This window comes from Rhincodon typus, chromosome 24 (genome assembly GCF_021869965.1).
Source record: "Rhincodon typus isolate 14 chromosome 24, sRhiTyp1.1, whole genome shotgun sequence".
NCBI lineage: Eukaryota > Metazoa > Chordata > Chondrichthyes > Orectolobiformes > Rhincodontidae > Rhincodon > Rhincodon typus.
In genome coordinates, this window is record NC_063355.1 from 3,941,137 (window position 1) to 3,967,546 (window position 26,410).

At 39.5% G+C, this 26,410-nt stretch overlaps 1 protein-coding gene across 2 annotated transcripts in view; it reads right to left on the reverse strand.

The window, feature by feature from the left end:
- Nucleotides 1-26,410, reverse strand: part of patz1 (POZ/BTB and AT hook containing zinc finger 1) — a 45,191-nt gene that overhangs the window by 13,983 nt on the left and 4,798 nt on the right. For both annotated transcript variants that reach the window (XM_048611385.1, XM_020528962.2), the window contains exon 2: nucleotides 5,764-5,827. In XM_048611385.1, coding sequence (XP_048467342.1) covers nucleotides 5,764-5,827 — 64 coding nt within the window. The remainder of the gene's footprint in view (nucleotides 1-5,763; nucleotides 5,828-26,410) is intronic.

Sequence of the window (26,410 nt, forward strand, 5' to 3'; positions counted from 1 at the left end):
GGGTCCAGACCTGAAATGTCAGCTTTCCTGCTCCTCTGATGCTGCTTGGCCTGCTGTGTTCATCCAGTTCTACACCTTGTCATCTAAGGTAGTGGTTGAGCTGTCTTTTGAACTGCAGCAGTCCATGTGGTGTAGATACACCTACAGTGCTGTTAGGGAGTATCAGGTTTTTAACATAGCGACAATGAAGGAACAGTCATATATTTCCAGGTCAGGATGATTTGTTACTTGGAGGGGAACTTGCAACTGGTTTTGCTCTCATGTATCTGCTGTTCTTGTTCTTCTAGGTTAGTGGTCTCCAACTTTCTGAAGCACAAGATCACTTTTTGAATTTAAGTGCTACCCATTATCTATCACAAAGAAAATATACAAACAATTTATTTTTAGTGCTAAATAAAATTAAAACCACATATCTTAAAGCTGTCCTCTACTCATCAACTCTCAGGTGTAACACCTATGACTTCACATTATCTGTCAGTTGTAGCTCGAGACTGCTCTTCATTTGGGAGAATGTGGTCATATGTTTACTCCAAGCAACTCTAAGTTTTAAAAGCACAGGATGACAGAAGCAGGTATTTATCGCTGTTTATGAGCCCCCAAGGATCATCGTCCCTTAAATGTGGCTTTCAGTTCAGTATCATTATAAGTAGTAATTTTCTCCGTAACAACTCAAATGCTTAGTACATCAGACACCTGAAATTGGTAGTCAATGTACCAATGTCCACTTGAAGAAACAGATTTGACTAAATATTATGATTTATTCCAATATTTAATTTCTGAGATCACCTGTTGAATTCCTCTGGTAACTTTCTCAGGTGCACACAGATGTTTTCTGGGTGGGATCATTTTTCTTTGATTTTTTTGCATATTTTCACCAGATTCGAAGTGATGCAGCATTTTGCTTAGTCTATGTCCTTATACTGCAGGTAAGAGTTCAGCTCATTCAGTTTTGACATTGTCTCTGTAAGGAACCCAAAGTCAAGCAACCATGCATTGTCTGACACTTCATTGGACACTTTTTCCTCGACTTAAGAACAATGACGATTTCAGCATCAGATCTAAAAAGAAAATCTTTCAAGAACCTTCTCTGGACTTAACCTACCTCACAACAGCCTGGAGGATTAGTTCACCATTAGTTGCATCAAGTAAATGCAGGAAAAGAAGATATGACGAATTTTGGATCAGCCATGATCCTATTGCATGGCAGTGCAGGCCGGAAGGGCTGAACAACTTACTCCTGTTCCTATTTCTTATGGTCTAGAGGTCTTATGTAGCAAGGATTTAGACAAGCGGTGGTGAAAGGCTCCTGGTCAAATCTGGTTTACAATCTTGACAACAACTCTCATTGCGTGAGAAAAGTCCATACTTTACTCGTTAATGCCTTTGGTGGATTAAACAATGGTAATTGGCAAAAGAGGGGATTTCAGGATCATTTCTGCAACAAACCCTGCATTTGTGCCAAAGATGGCTGGTGCACCAACAGGTGTGATGGAAATCAGGTTCTTGATTGGAATGCTTTTCTCAAAAACCTACCTCCTGAATTCATTGCAGAGATTCTCATCCTTGTTCTGTCTTTAACAGACAAAATAGTGAGAAGATCCTCTTTAGTTATTCCTTTAAAACCCATGTGCATGAAAATAATCAGCTGAGCCATGTCGATAACGTTGACAGATTAACTGACTGCAGTGAAAAGCATTCACAGTCCTGCAGATACTGTAGTTGCTGAAAGACACCTTTGGACAAAACGTCCACTCATCTTGCGATGATGCAATCAACAAGTAAGATGCTTTGAATTGCTGCTGTTATTTCTTCCGTGTTCTTGAAGTCTTTGAATAAAGAGAGTCAACTGCCACAGTCGTTGTTTCTTTAATTATTTCATCAACTGTGAATGATCTCTTGATCTGACAATAGGTGACGAATGTGAAATGATGCTTCAATGCAGGTTTATCTTTTGTTGCTACTTTAGAAAAAAATACTGTTAAACCTTCAAATCAGCCATCAGTTCTATAATTTTCTTTGTCAAAAGCATGCTGCTTGAGATAAAACTATCCTTGAATATGCTGTGTGGTGTTATCCCATATTTCCCTTTTTATTTATTGATATACTTTGGTGACATACAAGGCAAATGTTTCATGGTTGAGAACAGAAATTCATTTTTTAATCTGCACAGATGTTATACAATTTTGGTTTCTTTGCAGATGGTCCAGTCCCACAGTGCCTCATGGACGCTCAGTTTTGAATTGCTAGATCTATTTGAAATCTATAGTGATGGTACCACACAATATAATGAAGACACAGAACTTTGTCTCACAAGGATTACGTGGATACACCTGTACTACCATGGACATCTATGACAAGTAGATTGATGAGGACAAAATCAAATAGGTTTTCTTCCTCCTTGTTGGTTCCCTCAACACCTGCTGCAAACCCAGTTTAATATCAATGTCCTTTAGGACACAGCCAGTTTGGTCAGTACTGGTGCTAGCAAGCCACTCTTGGTGATGGTCAGTGAAGTTCCCCAATCAGAATACATTCTGTGCCCTTGCTATCTTTAGTACTTCTTCTAAGTGATGTTCAACATGGAGAAGCACTGATTCATTAGCTGAGAGGTGCATTCAGTGGTAACCTGCAGGTTTCCTTGCCTGTGCTTGACCAGATCTCAGGAGACCATAGAGTTCAGAGTCAATGTTGAGAACTCAAATCAAAGTGCTGCAAATGCTAGAAATATGAAACAAAATTGAAGTGCTGTAGAAACTCATCAAATCTGGCAGCACCTGTAGAGATGCAAATTGAGCTAATGTTTTAAGTCCAATGACTAGAAAATTGGTCATGGTCAGGTTTAGGAGATTCTAAAGTCTCATTCTGTGATTAGGACTTATGCCAGGTTTTGCTTTACTTGTCTGAGAGTCAGCTCTCACAAATCTTGGCACAGACATCGAGATGTTACTAAGAACTTTGTAAGGTTGACAGGGCTGTATTTGCCATTGTAGTTTCCAGCGCCTATTTTGAGGTCAGGTGGTCCACCCAATTATCTTCCTTTCCTTAGGCCTCAAAGTGGTTTGATACAACTTAGTGGCTTGCTTGGTCCTTTCAGAGGGTTATAAAGAGTCAACCATTTTGCTGAATCATGTTTAAGTCATGTGGAGGCCAACCCAGGAAAGCATAGCAGATATCCCTCCCCAATTGACATCAGTGAAGCAGATGAGTCTTTTTTTTAACATTGTGTGGTATAAGGTCTACTGAGATTGGATTTTAACTCCAGATTTATTAATTGAATTTAAATTCCACCTACCGCCATGGCGGGATATGAACTGAAAACAAAAATTGCTGGAGATCACACTGGGTCAGGCAGCATCCATGGAGAGAGAACAAGCTAACCTTTCAAGTTCAGGTGACTCTATATCAGAGCTGATATGAAATGTGGAGGGGGCAGCATTTATGCAGTAGTGTGGGGTGGGGAGTTGGGGGAGAGAGACTGTTGATTGTGTATATTAAGTGATCGGAATGCGAGAGTGGCAGAACAATGGTGTTTCCAACTATCAAACTGGAAAGAACTGATGGTCCCACTGGAGTGGGTGGAGGGGAGGGGAGAGACACATGGTGACAGAGAATACAAGTAAAGCTAAATGAAATGGAAGAAATGTGAGTGAGTTCACAATCTGAGAGTGCTGAACTCAATATTAAATCCAGAAGGTTGTAAAGTGCCTAGTCTGAAGATGAGAAGTTGTTCCTCCAATTTGAGCTGAGATTGACTGGAGTGTTGCAGCATGCCGAGGAGACAAGTGGGAATGCGAGCAGGATGCTGTGTTAAAATGAACAGCTACGGGAAAGGCAGGGTCATGCTTGCGTACGGACCAGAGGTGTTCTGCAAGTGGTCACCCAGTCTGTGTTTGGTTTTTCCAATGTAGAGTAGGTCTTATTGGGTGCAGCAAATGCAATAGACCAGATAGGAGGAAGTAGAGGTGAAATACTGCTTCACCTGGAAAGACTGTTTAGTTCCTTGGATGGTGAGCAGGGAAGAGGTGAAGAGGTACGTGTGGCACCTTCTGCAGTTACATGGGAAGATGCTGGGGGATTTGAACCACTGCCTAGTCCAGTGACATTATCTCCCATTAAAAAAGGTAAATGATAAGACATAAAAGATCCTGTGACATTATTTTGAAGAAGGAAGGGAATTATCCCTGGTGTGTTGATCAACATTTATCCTCCAATCAACATCTTAAAAACCGGTTCAAAAACAGAATTTGCTGGAAAAAGGTCAGCAGGTCTGGCAGCATCTGTGAAGATTAATCAGAGTTAACATTTCGGGTCCGGTGACCCTTCCTCAGAACCCAAGATGTTAACTCTGATTTCTCTTCACAGATGCTGCCTGACCTGCTGAGTTTTTCCAGCAAATTCTGTTGTTGTTCCTGAATTACAGCATCCACACTTCTTTCAGTTCCTAAAAACAGGTTGTTATTTGGTCATTACCACTCTGCTATCTGTGGGAGTTTGCTGTTCACATATTAACTGCTCTCTTACAACGGCAACAACACATCAAAACTACCTCATTAGCTGAAAATCAACGAGATACTCAATGCTTCTCAAACTTGCTAAAATAAATTTAATTCTTTTTAATCTATCGAATAGTATAATTTCAAATTACCATTTACAGAATATATTACTGTTTGGTAAGACAGCAGTAAAATTGCTGGAACAGCTCAGCAGGTCTGGCAGCACCTGTGAAGAGAAATCAGAGTAAAAGTTTCTGGTCCGGTGACAGGATCAGTTCTGAGGAATGGTCACCAGACCTGAAACATTAACACTGATTTCTCTTCACAGGTACTGACAGACTGGCTAAGCTTTTCCAGCAATTTCTGTTTTTGTTTCTGATCTATAGCATCCACAGTTCTTTTGGTTTTGATTTAATAAAATTGCTGGAATTGGTCTGAAGTGTTTGTGAGTTAGGGAAAGTTAATGTTAATTAGAATTCCTGTATGTAATTATTATCCAGTCGGTCCTGATGAGCGGATAACGAGTGAAGACAGGACCATGCTTTGTATGAAACTGTGTGTTTCATTGGTGCAGATGCAGCTAATGCAACAGAAAAAGGGATGGAGTTACCTAAATTCATTATGTCTGGGGAAGCTCATTTGAGCCCCAGGGGGTGATCATGCTTGCTTTTAGTGAGTCACTCTAGGCCGAGGTAAGGGTCCCATGAGCAAGGTTACAAGCCATAGCCAATGGTGCAACCAGCAATTTTTGATGGCGATGGTGGATGAACTAGATAACAGATGCTGACAGGCAGATAATCCTTCAAGGATAGAACTAGCATTTCCTTTACAGACAAATGAGAAAGGCAACAGGAAATTGCCTTGTGGAATTTTCTCGGAGATAGCAAGAACTGTAGATGCTGGAGTCAGAGTAAACACAGTGTGGAGCTGGAGGAACACAGCGGGTCAGGCAGCAAGAAAGTCGATGCTTTGGGTGTCAGGTTGGGACCCTTCATCAGGGCTGAAGGGTTCTGACCGGAAACGTAGACTTTCCTACTCCTCTGATGCTGCCTGACTGGCCATGTTTCTTCAGCTCCACACTGTACTGATTCATGGAATCCTCTCCCTAGTCACGCTTATCACTGAAGTGGAACACTAGAGGCTCTTACGAGCAGCTGATGAGGAAACTGTAGAACTGAAAGAAGGCAAACAATGAGCAGAGGATCTGCCCTTGGACAGATCAATTCCACACATAAGGCTTTGCAAACTGAAAGGTGAACAGCCCACTCACCTGACATTTAAAGGGTCTCTCTGCAGTATGAACTTGTTTGATGTGGCCATTCAAGTGGTCCGGTCTGTAAAAGAAAACATTAAAATTAGCAAGGTATTGAAATATAAGGTGATTTTATTTTTGAAACACACATTTTCTTAAATACATGCACAAGACACAGAACTTCAGGGCACATCTCAATTGTACATGATCAAATACTAGGACTTTTTCTTTTGTTAATTCTAAGAAATTAGGCATTGTTGGCAAGCCTGGTATTTAATGCTGAAAAACTAATAAGCCTTCTCCCTGAACTGCTGCAAACCGTATGGTGAAGAAGGAACTCCAATATTGCTATTAAGTACAGTTTTGAACCCGCAATAATGAAGGAATGGTAACATATGTCCAAGTAAGTATGGTGTCTAACTTTGGCTTTCTAAACTGAACAGGTTGTGGGTGGTGCTGCTGAAGTCGTCTAGGTGAGTGTCAAAATGGCACTTTAAGAGGGAGAAGCACTGTGTGTTATTTAGGCCTACACTTTCCTCATCAGTTACTCACAAGGGCCGAAGTATGCTTTGAAAGGCTAAGCCAAGTTCCAATCATTTTCTAAGGAGAATGTTGGCATTTGATTTCTCTGTTTCCATGGTGCCTTTCAGTTGGTCTCATTGCATCCAACTTTGATTCTACCCGGCTCTTAATGCTAATTTGTCTAATTGTGGGATGGTTGCTAGTCCTGGATTCAGATCTGTATAAAATTACTCCTGGGATTTGTCAGTGGAATCAAGTGTGGAAGCATTGCCATGAGACTGAGGCACAGGGTCATGCATTATTCATTAATGCTACTTGGAAAACTTGTAATTGAACTACAATTTTGTTTTTGATGGTGAATCCAACTCCATTGATTTAACATTTCCTCGTCTGGTTTCCCCAAAGGCTCCAATGAGTAGTAGTTTCCCATTGGTAGTGGTCCTTGCATGTCAGGAAGGCAGATTTGTTGTGGCTCTGCTCACAGTCTATTGTTCCAACAAAGCCGTTCCAGCTAAAACCTTATTAAAGCCTGCTACGTTGATTTGAGCAGATCCAGAGGGTGAACCTCTATTTTAAAAAAGGGAATCGAGTTCTCAAAAGCACATTAACCTGATGAACAAGGCACATGCACACATCAATGGCTATGAAGGTGGTTGAGGGCTACAGTGCGATCAGCACTCTCCAGGTACATAGTTCTCTGCCAGGGTCACCAAAAAGCTCTACAGCAATGGATGACTTGCAATGGAAAAAGGGCTGTGAACCTGTGAGTCACCAAGCACAAATCCGTTCTTATACCTGGTTGCTACTGAGCTCTTGCATTTGGGGCAGAAGTAGCTCCCCAGGGGCTGCATCCAAGACTGAGCAGTCATCTTAATTTCTGCTCATCTTGTTTGAGGAAAGGGCTAGCAAACATGCCCCAAAACAGTCCTAACCAGAAAACCATATCTAGCAGATTCATCATTCTCATGGCTGGAACACACACAAGCAATTAAATACACGATTTTCTGTACCTGGAATGTGTACGCTTTTACGGACAATCAAAACAGTGAATCCCAAAAAGAACATATTCAACGTTACAGGTAAACTGACATCAACCGATAAACCACACAGTCTGGAGCTCAAAGTGACTCCAGAACTACATTGTTAGCAGAATGTTAAAATCAGGACTTTAGCGCAAGTGGGAATTCTTTGATATGTCTCAATATCGATAGTCAGATTGTCAGAGAAAGCCACAAGGAAGAATTTGGAGAGTGTATTTGGGACAGTTTCTTAGAACAATGCATTGAGGATACAATTAGGGATTAGGCTATTTTGGAACAGATGATGTATAATGAGGTAGATTTAATAAATTATGTCAGAGTAAGAGATCCTCTCAGATTGTGATCATAACATGGTAGAATTTAGCAGTCCATTTGATGAGGAATTTGGGTTGGAAACAACTGTGCTATGCTTAAATAAAGGTAATTACAAAAGAATAAGGACAGAGCTGACTGCAGTAGACTGGGGAAGAGGTTTAGCAGCAAAGACTGTTGAGGAACAATGGCAGATGTTTAAGTAAATTGTTCATGGCTCACAGCAAAGAAATATCCCAATGAGGAAGAAGAATTCAAGGAAGGGGATATGATAGCCAAGCAAATTAAGGATAGCTTCAGATTGCAGAAAGAACATACAATGTGGCAGAGATTAGTGGTAAGCCTGGGGATTGGGAAAATTATAATATTATATATTAAAATTATATTAAAAAAGGCACTAAAAATATAAGGAAGGAGAATAAACTTTGAGGGTAAATTTGCAAGTAATATCATGAAGGACAGCAAAAGCTTCTTTAAATATATAAAGAGACAGAAGCGAGAGTGAACGTATGCCCTTTAGAGAATGCGGTTGCAGGTAGTATATTAGCATGGATAGAGGGTTAACTAACTAATAGAAGACAGAGTAGGGATTAAGGGAGAATTTTCAGGATGATAACCTTCTCCTTGTTTGTGTGTTTGTATTAGCTCTGATCAAAGTTCCTTGAGCTGCAGGTGTCCAGGATCCTTAAACTCCCACATACTGCAATTATCATATACCACGTGCTCGGTTTTACCTGTCTGATCTTATTAGATTATTAATCGAATCACAAATTTTAGTTTTATTAGATTAATTGGTTCAGTAGCTTAAATTGCTAATTAGTCAAATTAAACCTCATTCCCTTTAGCATTGATTTGCACCTTCACCAAATTCCTATCTTTAGCACTCTTGTTCAGATATTTTCAAATCAACCATTTCATTGATGCTGTGTATAACCTCTAAAACGTGAGACTTGAACTTGAGCCCCCTGGGGTAGTCTTGGGTACACTACCCTCCCTTTTAGCACTCTTGTTGAAGACGCATTCAGTTCTACAATCACTTTCTGTGGTAGCCAATCCTGTTAACTCATAGCGCAGATGATTCATTCAAGTTAGACCTATTAATTCAGCTTACTAGGGTCCTCTTGTGGCACAGAGATAGGGTCCCTACCCCTGGACCGAGAGACCCGCATTCAAGTCCCACCTGCTCCAGAATTGTTATAACATCCCTGAACAAGTTGATTAGGAAAAACTGGTTAAATTAAAAATTAATTTAGCTTACTGGACCTCTTGTGGTGCAGTAGTAGTGTCATTACCTCTGATTCAAGTTCTACCTACTCTAAACACAGTTTCTGTACAATGGATGTCTTAATTTCCAGTTTTTTTTTCCCACTTCTTTTAAAGTTATATCCAATTCTGAACATTAAACTAAATTTGGGCTTGAGGGAGACATATGAGCAAAAGCACACCATTCAGCCCATTGAGACTGCTGCACCATTCAATAGATCATGATTGATGTTAATACAGATGTTAAGCTACCTGGCCTATTATTTCCTGCTGTTGAAAAACTAGTGGAGAGCCTTCTCCTTGAACTGCTGCAAAGTGTATGGTGGAGAAGGAACTCCAACAATGCTATTAAGTACAATTTTGACCCAGCAATAAAAAAAAATGATGCGCATCCAACTAAGTATAATGCTGTGAAACACCTTCTGACTTTGCCTTTCTAGACTGAACAGTTTGTGTGTTTGGAGATGCTGCTGAAGTTGCCGAGAGTCTCAAACTGGCACCTTAACAGGGAGAAGTGCTGTGTGTTATGCAGGCCTACACTCTCCTCATTAGTTACTTCTTTCTGAAACTCTCTGTTTCCCTCACTTTTTGAATAAGGCATTTACATTTATTATCTTCCAATCTAATGGGACCTTCACTGGATCAAGGGAGTTTTGGAAACTTAAAACCCAAATCTTCAACTACCTCACTAATCACTTCATTTAAGATCCCAGAATGAAAATCCAACATGATCTGGGTACTTATTTATTGGCAGCTCCAACAATTTACTCAGTACCACTTTTGTTGAGTTCCTCCCTCTCTTCCATTTCCTGATTAACGGTGGGTTCTGGGATGTTACTTGTACCCTCTACCGTGAAGGCTGATGCAAAGTATCTGTTCAATTGATCTGCCATCTCTTTACTTTCCACTATTAATTCTCCATACTCACTTTCTGTAGGACACACTAATCTTCTTGAAATATTTATAGAAATCGTTATTTGTTTTTATAGTTTTGGCTAGCTTTCTTTTGTCCTTGAAATTTTCCCTCAATGTTTTTGATCATTCTTTGCTTTTACGTATATTTTGTTCAAACTCCTGAGCTACTACTGCCTATCTTTGCACAATTGCGCTTTTTCTAAATTCGATACTATCTTTAACCTTTCTAGTATCCACATACAGTAGGTTAATCCCTTCTGAAATATCCCTTTAATTGTCTGCCACTCCACCTCTATTAATCTATCTTTAACCTAATTTGCCAATTCAAATTAATCAATTCAACTTTCATGCCAGAAGTGCCCTTATTTAAACTTAAATGAAAGGAATCAGAACCACTCCTCTCTCCTTCAAAATTAATGCAAAATTCAAAATTATGATCACTGCTATCTAGCAGTGCCTTCATTATGCGATCATTAATTAATCCTAGCCTATTAATCAACCTCTACAGTCGTCGTCTTTCTAAAGAAAACATTTTGGAATCAAGGGCTAAAAATCTTCAAAAGTATTTTGGGGTTCCAAACGGTCAGCACAACAATAAAGATTGGAAGTAGTTGAAGACCCGACTCTATTGGGACAGTGGGACCATTTATAGAATCACAGAATTGAATAAATGGCCATAGCACTCAAGGTATGGTTAATCAGGGCACGATAGGAATCCAAATGACTTCTTGCAACTACTGTGATTCTTCAAGTGTTTGGTTCATTTTTCTCTTTGCTTTATTCATCTTTTAAAAATATCTGATCTTGGGTTCAGAACAGCACAAGGCCAGTATTCATTGCGTATCCTTAATTACTCTTAAGAAATTTGGTTAGCTGCCTTCTTGAATGGCTACAAAAAGATATAGGTACATCCATTTTGCTATTAAGGAATTTCAGAGTTATAACCTAGGGTTTATGAAGGTGTGGTGATATTTTTCAAACTCAGTAATTAGAATAAAATAGAATTCAAACTTGGTTCATAGTTATTTGAACACAACTCACTCAGTACAAATGTTGCTCACTTTTTCTTCCTAGGAGCACTCTGGTATTTATTAAATTTCACCTGCCATTGTTTTGACCATTAAAAGGACAGTTGCACCATTTCTAGGAGATTTCTTCCAGCAAATATGCACATATGTATCTATAAACAGCAGTTAACCCTCTCTCAATCCTTAATATCATCCCTATCAGCTTCTGGAGAGCTTTCTTACAACATATCCACAGAACAGCTCATTTTTCTTCCAAATTTCTTACTAAATTTCAGTAAATTCATTTTTCAAATGTTGAAAGCAAGGTAAACTATACGTTGACAGATTACAAAGGAATCAACTCCAGGATCATCAATACATTGGAAAAACACAGAAAAACAAATACAAAGTTTTCTCTTTCTCTCTAATGTCAATTTTACTTTAATTTTGTGCTTTGCAGTAATTGGCCAAATGACTTCTTGCAACTTCTGTGCTTGTTAAAGTGTTTGGTTCATGTTTCTCATTGCTTGATTTTTTTTTAAAATGTCCGATCTTGGGTTCAAAACAGCACAAGGCCAGTATTGGTTGCTTATCCTCAAGTACGCTTGAGAAATGGTGGCTGTTCTTGACCTGCCACAAAAGATATAGGTACATCCATTTTGCTATTGAAGTATTTCAGGATTATAACCTAGAGATAGAGATAGTGAAGGTGTTGTGATATTTTTCAAACTTAGTAAAGGAACACCTTGCTGTGACTGTTTTACTGAGACAACATCAAGAATTCTGTGGAACACTTTCATCCTTAGACCGAATGTAAACAGCTTACTTAACAACCTGGAAAACTGTCGACAATTACATTGTATTTGAATCTGGATATTGTGTCATCGTTCCAGGAGCTAGTCAGCTCAGTGCACCCTCACAGTTCTCCCTCCCAGTCCCTGTCTGCCATTTTCTGTCTCCCTCTGTCAAGTTTATACCCTAAACATTTTGAATTAGAATAGCTGCTAATCACAACCCATCACTGCCTGCTCCAATAAAGGAATGGGGTATCCTGGAAACATTAGTATTGCTTAATAAAGACTTAAGGGGCTAGGTCTACGTCATTCTGACACAAAGACGGATAGCCATATCAAATCAGCCTCTCTATGTCTGTATTCACAACACAGCAAAATTATAATACACAACGATGCTCAAAATTGACACCAATAGTTCCTAATCAGACTTGTGAATAACCAGTACCAGACTATGAATAATCAATAACAGACATCAAGTTTACAGCTTAAACGAAAGATTTAACAATTCATTAATACAGTAACTTCAGCAGAGCTAGGTTAAACTGCAGTGTCTCAGTCTATTATTTAAAACTATTTAAAACTAAGCTTCTTTGATTTTAAACCCCCACTCCACCAAGATAGATAGGCAAACAGGTGTTGTCCATTGTCCTCTCTGGAGCAATACCAGTAAACACAATGAAGACAGCCTGTACTGTTACTGCAATCTACTTCTTTATTTATCCCTCAGTCCGTTTAATACTACAGCAAAAAAATCATATCAGGTTACAAACAAAGCTGCCTCAGACTTACTAATGAGACCTAAATATTATCCCTGCATTGATGAGAGATAGCTGAACAGGCTACAGTCACTCAGCTGGGTCTATTGTCCTTCTCTGAACTCAGAGCTCAGGGTCCTGCTTCTGCAATGGTTTTTCTTAGGTTAAGCTGATGTCTTCAAAACACTAATGATATGTTTTCACTCAAAAGCTCCAGAAAGTTAGACTCTTGGCCAGGCCCCTTTTGACTCTAAGATCATTCACCCAAAAATCGTATAGACAAGATAGATCTGTTTCATTATCCTCCCTTCTGTATTTAATTCAGTGGTCTTGATAACAGCAAAGATCAAGGAGCCTTTTAGCAACTCTTATTGCCAGGTTTCTGCTTAACGAGCAGTGCCTGGTTCTGCCTTGCACAGTAGGCATTGTTCTTACGAGGTTGGTCACTTATTCCCAATATGCTTGTACAGACCTAGCTGTTAATCATTCTGGTACAGTGTAGGAATTACCATGCAATCATTCGTCTACACAGATACAGTTACTGGATAAATCAAAAGAGAAAAACAAAGAGATGTACTTGGCCAGCTCACTTAAGCAGACTCCACAGTCTGTAACATCACAGGCACATAGGATTGTACAATGTTACAACGATGCATGCAAACAGATTCTAGTAGGCTCTGAGGGAAACTCATTTAATTTTTATCGTAGACGTTCTATTCTCTGAACTTTCAATGAGTTGATAACAAGAGGACAACCAGGGAGCAATCAGATCTCCATCCTGAAGTTGTGGTGGCCAAAATCCTTCTAATCTAAGCACAGTTCAAACACTCTGGTTTCTCTTTGCTGGACTGGCTGTCTTCCTATAAGGCCACTGTTACCATTCAAAAATCTGCCATCTGCATAACACCTCTCTGGAGTCAAAGCATGCACAAAGTACTCTTAGTAAGAATCAATCTGCAATTATCTTTCAAGCCTGGGATAATCAACCCATATCAATTTGTTTGTTCTTTTTTAAATTTAAAAAACAAGCTGCTGCTCACAATCCAAGGTCGCCTTCAGATCTCAACTCACAGCTCCAAACCAAAAATGATAAAAACTAAAATAACAAAAGGTCTCAACAATGTCCAGTGATACAACTTTGCTGAGATCTAGAAACTGAGATCTTTCCGAACTGAGAAAGTGTGAACATGAATGATATACTGGTGGTTTACTTGGTTCTATACATAACTTTATGAACTAACTTTTGGTGAAAATCTGCTTCAGCAAAATGTATGAAACGATTCTTGGCTTGGTGAATGTCTATGCAGGTGAACATAAAACAATTAGCTCACTCAAAAGTGAAAAGTAACTTTCAAATTAAAAATAAAACAGGCAAATAAGTAGCAGAGTTCTGCACCAGTTTTAAACAAAGAAAAATCAGTTCAAATTATACAAATACCAGTAAGTATCCAGACATTGGTCAGGATTGGACCAAGTCAGGTGGTAGATTTGTGTGCAGCATTTATACTAATACAGACCAGCTGCACCAAGTGATCTGTTTCTGTGCTGCTGAATCTCTCTGTTAGTGCGCTCCCATATTAATGGCTACATGCACACAATTCATTGAGCTTTTAATATGTAGCATACTCAAGCCAGTGAGGATGCAATGTTATATGTAGATTACATATAGGCATATCAACATTGTCTCTTTATTTTGTCAGAAAATAAAATTCTTGGCTAGTTCAGCAGATCTAAAATTTCCTCCCAAACATAAAGAATTCTGAAGAATAAAACCACCTGCAAATTCTCATCCAAGCCACTCATCCTGACTCAGAAATATAGTTCCTTTCCTTCACTTTGCTGGGTCAAAATCTTGGAATTCCCTCCTTACCGGCTGCAGCTCAAAGTGGCAGCTCACCAGCACCTTCTCAAGGTCAACTAAGGACAGACATTAAATGCTGGCCAGCCAGCAACACCCACGCCACATGAGTGAATAAAAAAAATGTACTGCCAGCAGTTTACGCATGCATCATATCCTGAAGCAGTAACATTTGGATCCATCTGTATTCACCACACACTATATGTTTTTAATCAATCTGTTTGGACAAGTTACAAAGCATCTTTGGGACGTGAGACCTAAACCCAAACCTTTTGGCCGAGATGAACGGACATTACTGCTGCACCGTGACAGCCTGAAACTGTTTTGAATCAACCTCCAAATAAAAAAAACTAGAGGAGGACACTCCACATATAACTCCATCTCAACGTTGGGAGAGTCCAACATATCAGTGCAAAAAACAAACTGAAGCATCTGCCATCTCTTCAGCTAGAAATGCTGAATGAATGATCCATCTCAGTCTTCTCTGGAGGTCCCCAGCATCATCAATATCAGTCTTCAGCCAATTTGATTCATTCACAAAATTAAGAAAAGCTGAAGGTACTGGAAATTACAAAGACCGCTTTCCCTGATAATACTTCTACAATAGCACTACAGACTTACAATCCTTAAATACTCTCCACTGGTTGAGTCCTACCTAGCACAAAGAAAGATATTTGTGATGACTGAAGGTCGGTCATATCAGCTCCAGGACATCTCTGCAGGAGTTGCTTAGGGTGCATATTTTCTAACCAACCTTTAAGGACGTTATACAAATCTCTGGAGCTGGCGGCAATGGTTTTCCTTCCATCTCGAGAAGAGGGATGTTTGTTGATGATTCCAAAATGTTCAGCACCATTCACAACTCTTCAGATACTGAAGCAGTCCACGTCCAAATGCAGCAAGACCGGGACAATAACCAGCTTGGACTAACAACTGGCAAGTAACATTTGTGCCATGTAAGTGCTGAGTAATGACCTCTCCAACAAGAGAGGACTATCACCCTTGAATTTCAATGGCATTAACTGTAAATGAAACTACCACTAACAACATCCTGGGGGTTTACCATTTAACATAAATGGAATAGTCATACGAATACTGTAGTTTCAAGGGCAGGTCAGTGGCTAGGAATCCTACTAGACTGGACAAGAGCAGCAGGTGCACAAGAACACCAACACTTGAGTGTTGCCCTCCAAACCACACACCATTGAGACTTGGAACCATAACTAGCATTCCTTCACTGTCAAAGGGTGAAAATTCATGGAACCTCCAACCTTATAGCTTTGCAGGTGCACCTACCCCCATGGAGCTCAGCAGTTCAAAAAGGAAATATCACTACTTTCTCAAAGGCAATCAAGCATGGCCAACAAATGCTCATATAGCCAGTGATGCCCATGTCCCATGAATGAATTAAAAAGTGCTGCTGGTTGTTGGAGGCTGCTTAGAGGAGAATGATGTAGTCAAACAACTGTGTTGAAGGCTGCAGATAGTACGGAAGGATAAGAAAGGATAGTTTATAACAGTTAGTCACATGGAATGTCATTTGTGCCTTGATGATGGCCATTTCTGTATTTTGAAAGAAGTAGAAATTCTATTGAAAGGATTCAAGCATAAAACTGCAGGATCAATCAGGCTTGAGACAAAATAACAAACTCAAGGACTTTGCAAAGGAAATGAGGGTGAGATATGGGCAATAATTCTGAAGGACAGGGCAAGTTGAGAGAGGTGGGTGAGGGTGGGAGTGGGCATACTAATTTTGAAAAAAAAAGGACCGCTATCAGATAGCTCTGAACAGAACAGATTTTCTATCATTTAAGGGGCAGATGAATGTTGCAGTCAGGAGAATAAACAATACATTATAAATAATTGAGCTCTGATGAATTGAATGGCCCTCCTCAACTTAATATGTCTTGTGATCTTGCAACTGAATGTCCCACAACACCACAAACTTATGCCCATATTTATGAACACAAAATTATTGCCTTTTAAGTTGCTGAAGTAAATGGTTGTTTAAGCAACATAAGGTCACCTAGTTTGGGGCCAACCAGGAGTCACTGCTTTGAGTTAATGCACAGCTTCCAATGTGACTGCAGTCCAGCATGTAGCAATGGATTCTATTGCTAACATTTTGACAAGTGTACAAAGGTAATAAAAACTGTCTTTCATTTATAAATATAGTTCAGTTATTATAATACAAGAGTTCTCGTACTGCCCTAGGTGTTGTCATTGCCTTGGCTGAGCTCTATTTCTCACACACAAGAATCTGGGAGTTATAAAACACAAGAAGAGTTTCAAGAGGTGGTGTAATTTATGTACCAAGAAATCTGAACATTCAAAATGTGTTCAGAGGTGCTTAAAAACACCTGTCAAACAAATTCTGGTCAAACAAATACAGTACAGCTTCACCTGGTGACTGAGCATTTAAATAAATATATAACTTTGGATCTGCCCCAGTGTAAGTGAATGGGGGAGCAGAATAAATCAACCACAGCTACTTTTCCCGATGGCTATTCAGCAACTCCTGCAGAGTGGGTGCGCCTGGCTAAGAACCTGCAGTCTGAATCCATTATACGGGCCCATGCTTAACGTTGCACCTTACAACAGCTGACCTATGGACATGGTTAACAGAAGCAGGGAAAACAATATTTGGTTCAGTCAGTAGTCCACCTGCCTCCAAGCTCCAAATGCAAGCTTCACTCCAGGGCTTGAACCTTATATGTTGAACGTATAACTTTTCTGACAGAACTGCACTACCAGAAGCACTGTCTTTTGAATCCGACGTTAAACAAAGGCTTATTCTACCTACAAAAGGTGCATGGAGTTCTTGCAGCAGCCTAACCAAAAAGCAGATTCATCAAGTCATTTATCCAGTTGTTACTTATGGCATCTTGTAGTGTGCAAATTAATTGCTTGAAAACAATAATCAATCCAATTGAATCACCAATTGAAAAGCACTTTGGGATTTCCCAACATCATGAGAAGTGCAATACAAATGCAAATTCTTCATATTTTCATATATTAAAAACTATATATATTCTACCCAAGTCATTCTTGTTTGAAAATTGAAGATGCTTGATTGCTGCTACACTGTTGGAAGAACGATTTAGCTTTGTCATATTCCAGAATCCCCTGCCACCTTACTGTGAAATACTCTTGTCAACACTGAAGAATTCACTCCAGCTCAGATCACCTTCAGCATTCCAGAATGTGACCACCAGCACAGTCCACTGCAGAACCATTTGGTGACTGAGAATTTAAAGAAAATAAACCAAACTTCAATGCTACATTTGAGACAATTGAACTTTTAGAAAACAGAGAACTGTGCAATTTTAATGTTAAAAACATAGATAACTATATTATTTATAAACAGTACAGTTCACAAGAGGCCAGGAGCACAGCTTCAGAGTCGCAGTTTGTAAATTACACTCTTGCAACAGATATGAATGCATTTTTCAAAGAAATTACTAGTTGCCATTTTAGATATTATTAAACAAACTGCTCAGTGATTTGAGCATTTGATGAAATGCCAAACAGAGTTGTGAGATAACTTATAACTCATTTCATATAAAATAAATCAACATGGACATAAAATTGGCATCATGACAAGAAACAGAGTGCGGTGGTAACTGAATTTTTTTTGGACTGGAAGAAGGTTTCAGAGATTGAACTCTCTCTTCATGATTTTTATTAATGACCTAGACTTTGGTGCATAGGACATAATTTCAACTTTTGCAAAACATAAGAATAATTCCAGGGGCGAGATACTTCAGCTGTGTAGATGGATCGGGCAAAGTCAGTAGTCACACAACACCAGGTTACAATCCAACAGATTTATTTGAAATAACAAGGTTACGGAGTGTAGCCCCTTCATCAGGCAAAGTTCACCTGATGAGGGGGCTCTGCTCCAAAAGCTTGTGATTTCAAATAAACCTGTTGGACTGTAACCTGGTGTCGTGTGACCACTGCCTTTGTCCACCTAAGTCCGACACCGGCGCCTCCACATCACAGATAGATTGGAGACATTAGAGATTGATTTTGTTTGAAAAGAGAAAATTGAGAGAAGATTTGATAAAGGTGTTCAAAATCATGAAAAGCTACTCGCATTGGCAGGAAAATCAAGGACATAGATTTGTGATAAATTATGGCAAAAGAACAAATGGTGACACAAGGAATAATGTTTTTTCACATAGTGAATGGTAGGTTAGGATCTGAAATGCACTGGCGAAGAGTATGCTGGAGGCAAGTTCAATCAAGGCTTTCACAAGGGAGTTAGGTTACTACCTGAAAAATAATTTGCCAAAATAGGGAAAGGCAATTGCTGGGCTGCACCTTCAGTGAGTCAGCAAAGATATAATGAGTCAAATGATTTTCTTCTGTGCAGCAACAATTCTGTGACTGCATGCAACACAAAGCTTTGAACTATTGTGAATTGTGAGGAGGATAACGTTAACTTTGAAAGGACAGAGAGGTTGGTGAAATGGGTGGACAAGTGGCAATTGAAATTAATATGAAGTGAGAAGTGTTTCATTTTGATTGAAAGAACATGGATCCACAATAAAAACAGATACAATTTTAAAGCAGAGTGTGTGGCATAGGGTCCTAGATGCAGATGTACACAAATCATTGAAGGTATCTGGACTGGTTGAGAGAACAATTAATAAAGCAAATTGGTTCATGGGCAGACAGTACAAAAACAAAGTACTTGGGATTTTTCAGTAGAAAACACTGGTTTGGCCTCGACTGCAGTATTATATCCAGTTCCACACACCACACTTTAGGAAGGTGTGAAGGTCCTTGTGAGGATGCAGAAAAGATTTACAATCCTTTATGCAGGGATAAGGAATCTTCAGTTACTTAGATTGACTGGAGGAATTGGGACTGTTCTCCTTAGAGAAGGAAGGCTGAGAGGAGCTTTGATATAAATACTCAAAATCATGAGGGGAACCGGACAGAACCCAATGATAGAGTGCACCCTTTGGAGGAAGAATTGGGAACCAGTGTTCACAAGTTGAAATCAATTGACAAAAAAAAATAATAGCAACAGGAAGTAAAAATTCCTGTGTGGGGAAAAAAGGTTACTTATCTAAGGGCGGCATAGTGGTTAAGTCGTTTGTCCTGGAGCCTCACAATGCCAGGGACCGGGTTCAATTCCAACCTTGAGTGACTATTTATGTGGAGTTTGCACATTCTCCCCACATCCGTGTGAGTTTCTGCTGTGTGCTTGGATTTTCTCCCATAACCCAACAATGGGTAGGTTAGGTAGATTAGCCATGGTAAAAATGCGGGCTACAAAGATAGGGTGGGAAAACTGGGTCTGGGTGGGATGCTCTTCAGGGAGGTCAGTGTTACCATGAAAGGCTTTATGGCCTCTTTCCACACTGTAGGGACTCTAGATTCTAAGTGGGATGCATTGTCTGAGACTGTGGTAGAGACTGCCTGAATATGGTGTTTTAAAAAAAAGGATCATTATCTGAAAACAAAGAAATGAGCAGGGCTGCAGGGAAAAGGTGGGGAATGTCACTAAGTGAACTGAATTTGGAGAGAAACAGCCTAAGTGCATGGTTGCTGCGCTGTAAATTTCGTACAAACATAAGCACAATATTCAATATATTATTTTATGCGTTGTGAATTTTTTTTACATTGTGAACTTTACAATTTAAACCTCATTAAAAGAAGTAATTACACTGTTCATTTGGTAGCAAGTATCTTCGTGAAAAACTTACACAATTCAATGCACGAGCACCATCTTATACAAATGGAAAATTGCACACACAGGTCTTATTTGGAGCAGAACGGAGTGGGCAACAAACGTTTGCCTAACTAGCGATGCTCACCTCCCGTGAATGAATAAACTAAAAGACAGCTTCAGGAGTTTCATAAAAGCCAATAATCTTAAGTACTGGTTGATATTTAAGCAGATGATCAATTCAACTGCATTAAGTTTGGTTTTAGGAAAAAGCAGGTACAGACAAATGGGCTAAATGGTCTCCTGTAAGACTTTATCTTCTCAACAAATCATGGCAACAGAACTCAATACCTCTCATAGGCATGTAGTGTTCAAAGTCGCAGTTCTCTTCTCTCAACACATGAACGCTCATGGCCCCAAAAATGACTCCCATTCAGTCCACTCAAATAATTTGATATTCAATTTAAAGACACGATCCCTTCACATGATCCAGTTCTGTACCGAGAATTGGGGGTATTGGGAGGTGGCGATGCCTCAATTGATAAGGGCTCCAATTTTCAGAACTGGGTAGTGATGTGATCTGAAGTATAAATAACGATCCAGTATCATCCCTGAAGAACAGCAGTGAATTCGAGAGTTTTACATTTTTCTAGTCCACCCCATCCCCCACTTTTAAAGAAGAACTCAGCAAATGATTCTCCACTGAAGCCTCTCAAAAATGTATACAGCAGGAAAAAAAGTTTTTGAATTGTAAATTTCACTGAAGTTAAACAAGGTATGAAACAAATCAAATGTCTGAATACAAATAACATTACATTGAATTAACATTGAGTCTACAACTACAAAACAGGTAAATTTGGCTCAAATGGTTTATGCCTGGTTTATGTGAAGCATAAACGCATCTCCTACCTTTATCCCACCTGATCAGCACATCCTTCTATTCATTTGTACTTCGTGTTTAGCTTCCTCATAAATGCACACATGCTATTTTTCTCAACACTTTATGGTAAAATTTTCCACATTTAACCCGAGATAAAGAAGTTTTCCCCAAATTCCCCAAGGATTTATTGCTGATTATTTTCTTTATCTATGGCCTCCCCTACAAACAGTGATAACATCTCCAAGGCTACCCTAGCAAACTCTTTAAAATCGTAAAGACCTTTATTTGGTCAACTCTCAGCCTTTTTGTTTCTATAAGAGTGATCTCCAGTCTACACTACCCTTTTTGATAAATACATCACCTCAGTTGAAATATTATCTGTTGAACTATTCCTGCACCTGTTCCATAGCTATATCTTTATTATTGTTGCAAGAGAACCGTAACCAAAAAATGGCTTAGCATTACTTCTCTGCTTTGTTGCTGTATTCCATTTGCACTCTTGTTTTACAGGTATCATACTGTCCCCTTATTCATTGTACCAGAATGCAGTATCCTTATTCAATTTATTATCAAATGTTACTTACTTCATCTGCCATTCTAGACTGCCATGCAACAACAAGAGGCATCACCTGGTGAAGATCAAAGTTTTTATCTTGCATTCAAAATTAAATTTTATTTTGGCTATCACTTTCAAGATGTATTTTAAATTTTAGTCTGCTTCAGTTTGAAGAGTTGGCTTTTTAAAACTTTGAGCCACTCCTAAAACACTGATTGCCTAAAATTTTAGAATGCAAACATCTTTCAAAAAGTTTTAATGACATTTTTCCTCCACAGTAAGTTTTCCTTTAGTTAAAAAGTCAGTAGCCTTTTTGTGTTAAAATCAACTTTTATTTAGGGAAATTAATTTCAGCTATAGATATTAATACTTCACCAAAAGTGAGACTTTTCTTTCTCATTAAAATCATGATTGATTTCAACTGATAAAAGTTGAAAAGGGAGACTGCCTTTTGAATTTCCATTTGGGATGTATTTATATCAGAAATTACAGCAGATCACTGCACACAGTTTGACTTGTGCCAGCTGCAACTCCATGCCTTCTTACTTTGGATAGATTTACATCAGCTTGGATACAGATGTGTATAAAGAACTCGAAGAATGATTAAAGAGTAAGAAAGAGAGCAATTCCTACTCTCCAAAATTTAAATTAGGATCATTACGATAATCAGATTAAAGTTCTTTTGATTCTTTTTGTGAATTTCTAGATTTCACATGTTGTTATATTAAGGACTCACCCACAATATAGCTAACCTGTCATCACCCGCTACATAACAAAATGATGATTCAACATGACTTTCAAATTCCTATTCTCTTTTGAACATGGACTCCAAGGGAACTAATTTCAGAGTTAGTTCATGGCACCAAAGTCATCTCAACCATACCAGGGGAGAAAAGAATGGAAGGTCAATAATTAAAAAGGATTACACAGTGAGACCCACTATGTTAAACTATTCAAGAAGCAGCTTCTTTTTCCAATTAGAATTCAAGTTAAATTCCACACATCTTAAATGCCCAAGCACAGATTTTAAGGGTTGTCTCCCTTAGAGTGATACAGCACGGAAACAGACGCTTCGGTCCAACTCATCCGCGCCAACCAGACCTAGTTCTATCTGCTAGCATTTGGCCCATATCCCTCGAAGCCCTTCCTATTCATAAACCTAACCAGATGCCTTTTAAATGTAAATGTTCCTGCCTCCACCTCTGGCATCTCATTCCATACACACCACCACCCTCTGTGTAAAAATGTTATCTTTCAGCTCCGTTTTAAATCTTTTGCCTCTCACCTTAAACCTATGCCCTCTAGTTTTGGAGTCCCCCACCCTAGGGAAAAGATCTTGGGTATTTACCTGATCCAAGCCCCTCATGATGTTACAAACCTCTATAAGGTCACCCCTCAGCCTCTGATGCTCCACGGAAAAAGGCCTCAGCCTATTCAGCCTCTCCCTATAGCTCAAATTCTCCAGTCCCAGCAATATCCTTGTAAACTCGTATCTGAACTCTTTCAAGTTTAACAACATCTTTCCTACAGAAGGCAACCAGAATTGAATGCAGCATTCTAAAAGTGACCTCGCCAATGTCCTGTACAGACTCAACATCGTGTCCCAACTCCTATACTCAAAGTTCTGACCAATGAAGGCAAGTGTGCCAAATGCTTTCTTCACCACTGTCTACCTGAGACTCCACTTTTAAGCAAACATGCACCTGCATTCCTAGACCTCTTTGTTCGGCAACCCTCCCCAGGGCCCTAAATTAATTGTATAAGTCCTGCCCTGGTTTGCCTTACCAAAATGCAACACCTTACATTTATCTAAATTAAACTCCATCTGCCACTGCAATCATAATTAACAGTCTTCCTCATTCTGTAAAACAGTTTCAAGATGGTCAGTAGAACAGAAATTTACATAATCCAACCATAAAGTTAAGACATAGTTCCATTCAAATCTATTTTAGATAGAATACACAGCAGAAACAAGTTATTCTGTCCAATCATTCTATACTGGCTTTTATTCCACTGAAACTGATTTAATAATAGTAAATTCCATGAAATAAACAAAGAAAGGTTATTGGCTTTAGCATATTGTTAGATTGTCATACTCTCAGTGATACAACAGCCATCAAAAGGTATTAATAAGAATCAAACAGACCAGCTGCTATCATACTGGGATTCCACCCCCAGTCAGTGCACAAATTAATCAATCATTCAGGCTCATGACTAGGCAAGCTATATTGTAACATGCATTTTTTGTTTTAGCCTAGGATAATTCCTAAAAATCACTATATTTGACTAATCAAACCAACGCACAACTTTGGAATGAACCTCCTAGCAGGTGATTAGTGTTGTTTGTCGGAAAACTTTAGTGTTAAAAATGGAAGAAAATGACTGTCATTGAAATATTTGTCAGTGTATTTGGGTCATTTCTTTATGAAAAAAAATTTTCATTAACCATAAACCTTGTAGCCAAATGTTTCCTTTCCATCTGTATTGGGTTTCAGCACTGGATAATTCATTACGAACTGCAGGCAGGGTGCGCTGTATGTGTCAAAGACATCCGCAGCTAGTTTGGAAGGTGCACTCAGCCAATTAGATTTTAACATTCTCTGAAGCAACGGTAGTCCTATTACCTGACTGGACCTAGCTGCAGGCCACCATCCTCACCACAATGAGAACTCTTACAATCTGTTGTTCTGTGTGCCTCCTTTCAAGGCCTGCTGAAGCCTGCAAGAAATTTAGCTGGTTTTCAGCGCTGTAGCTGCTCTATTTTCAACCTGTAGCAACTGAAAGAAACTCGTTAAATAACTGTTACTACAATTACTGCCAATCCCTCCCATTTTCCTAGTGTGATGGGGAATACGTATATAGTCTCTATTGGAGCGATGCCCACAGCAACATAATGGAAATCACGAGTTCAATGTGGGCAAATCATAGACTGTATCAGTGAGTTACAAGGATCCAAGCCTGTGACTGGAGATTCATTATAACATTGCTGGGGAAGAATAAAATTCACACTCAAAACAAACTGGTAAACTCCTGTCACTAACAGTCTAGCAGAATTAAAGCGGAAAGGTTCAGTGATGGCACAAGAACAAACTTGGATTTATGCTGTACATTCTTTATCCTCAGGAAATCTGAAAGAGCATTACAATTAATTAATACTTCTAAAGTGTAACTTTTATTTTCCTCAAGTACAACTATTTCTATAACCCAGACAGTTAGGCCCTCGCAGCCCAAACTATTCAATCCTAATTGTGTTTACAATATTTGCTGAATTGTCTGGCCTCAGAGCCTTCAAAAGGCTATTCTGAACAATAATACTCAACGTTGAACAAATCTTAAATCAGAACACCAAGGGCTATGAGCACCAGCTTCATTCTATTAACTGAATTTACACTTTTCATATGGCCTGAGCTCCCACGGTATTTGGATCCTAAAGATGTAATACTTCACTATTTCTAAATAGACGTTATGCCGTCATTACTTTATTGCGAGAGAGAAGAAAAATGTTGTTGGGTTTCAAACAGAAACTATCTCCAATTGTGTTTCACCCAAGCCACAGGGAAAAGGAACAGCCAGCTTGTGCTACTCCTCTTCAGTCAGTCACTGGGAAGCAGGCACGTGCCAATGGTGACTGGTCATTGCATGGAGAGGAAAAACATAAATGCCTCCGATCCGCTCAATTTCATTCCACTCCCCACCTTTATCCATCCAGGACCAAATGGCCACGATCAGGAATTCATCTAGATGGGGAGACAGAAAGTGCTAAGAAACACTTCCAAGCACATTGCTGCCAAAGTATGTCCTGGACGCAACAAAACAGGACCAAATCCAATTTGGCCAATGACCTTCCCACCAGTCAACATAACCATCAAAATGAAGGAAGGAGATGGGCAGTGCTATCAAATGCCAGTTATACAGCAATAACATGTTACCAATGCTCAGTTGGTTCATTAAGGGATTCTAAGCTTCAGACATCACAGTCTTGGTTCAAATGAGAGCCTGGGTGCAAATTGGGAAAGAACATGTGCAGGAACAAGGGCAAGTGGGAGAGCGAGAACAAGAAGGCAACAGAGAGTGAGCACACAAAACAGTGAGTGAGACACATGGAGTATGAGATTGAGCATGGAAGAACGAGAGTGAAACAGTGAGAGTAGCCACGAGACAGAGGCCAAGCAAGCGCGAGAGGGAATGAGAGCGAGCAAGCACATGAGAGAGAGCACTTTGCTGGATGGCATCAGGCCCAAAATAAAAGTAGATGTGGTTATGAGGCCAACTACTGCACCTGTTGGGTATCTCTGCAGTAGTTTCTCAGGCTACTGTCCCATACCCAACCATCTAAGGTGGCTTTATCAATGTCCTTCCTACCATCACAAGATCAGAAGTGTGAATGTTCGTTGATGATTGCACAAGGTTTATTTCCATTCATAACTCCTCAGGTACTGAAACAGTCATGTCCACATACAGCAAAGAACTAACCAACATTCAGACTCAGCCATCTATGTGACAAGTAATATGCACACTACATAACCATCTCCAACAGATTGATTGATTGATTTATTGTCACATGTACCAAAATACAGTGAAAAGCTTTGTTTGCAAGCGCTACAGGCAGATCACAACAAGCAAAAAGGATGTACAGATCAAAAAGACTTAGAGGCATACAGGTTATGTTATTTGAGACTTGAGTCCATTCAACAGTCTGATAACGGTTGGAAAGAAGCTGTTCCTGAACCTGCTCGTGCATATGTTCAGGCTTCTGTATCATCTGCCTGAAAGATGAGAATTGTAGGAGGTCAATACCGGGGTGCAATGGGTCTTTGATGACGTTGGTTGCATTTCTGCAGAAGCAAGCTGTGTAAATAGGGTCCATGGATGGCAGGTTGGTTTCTGTGATGTTCTGGGCTGCGCACATCACCTTCTATAGTTTCTTACGGTCCTGGGCAGAGCATTGCTATAGCAGGCCGTTATGCATCTGGATAGTATGCTGTCAATGGTGCATCTGTAGAAATTCATGAGGGACCTTATGGACATGCCAAATTTCCTGAGCCGCCCAAGAAAGAAGAGGCGCTGTTGTGCCTTCTTG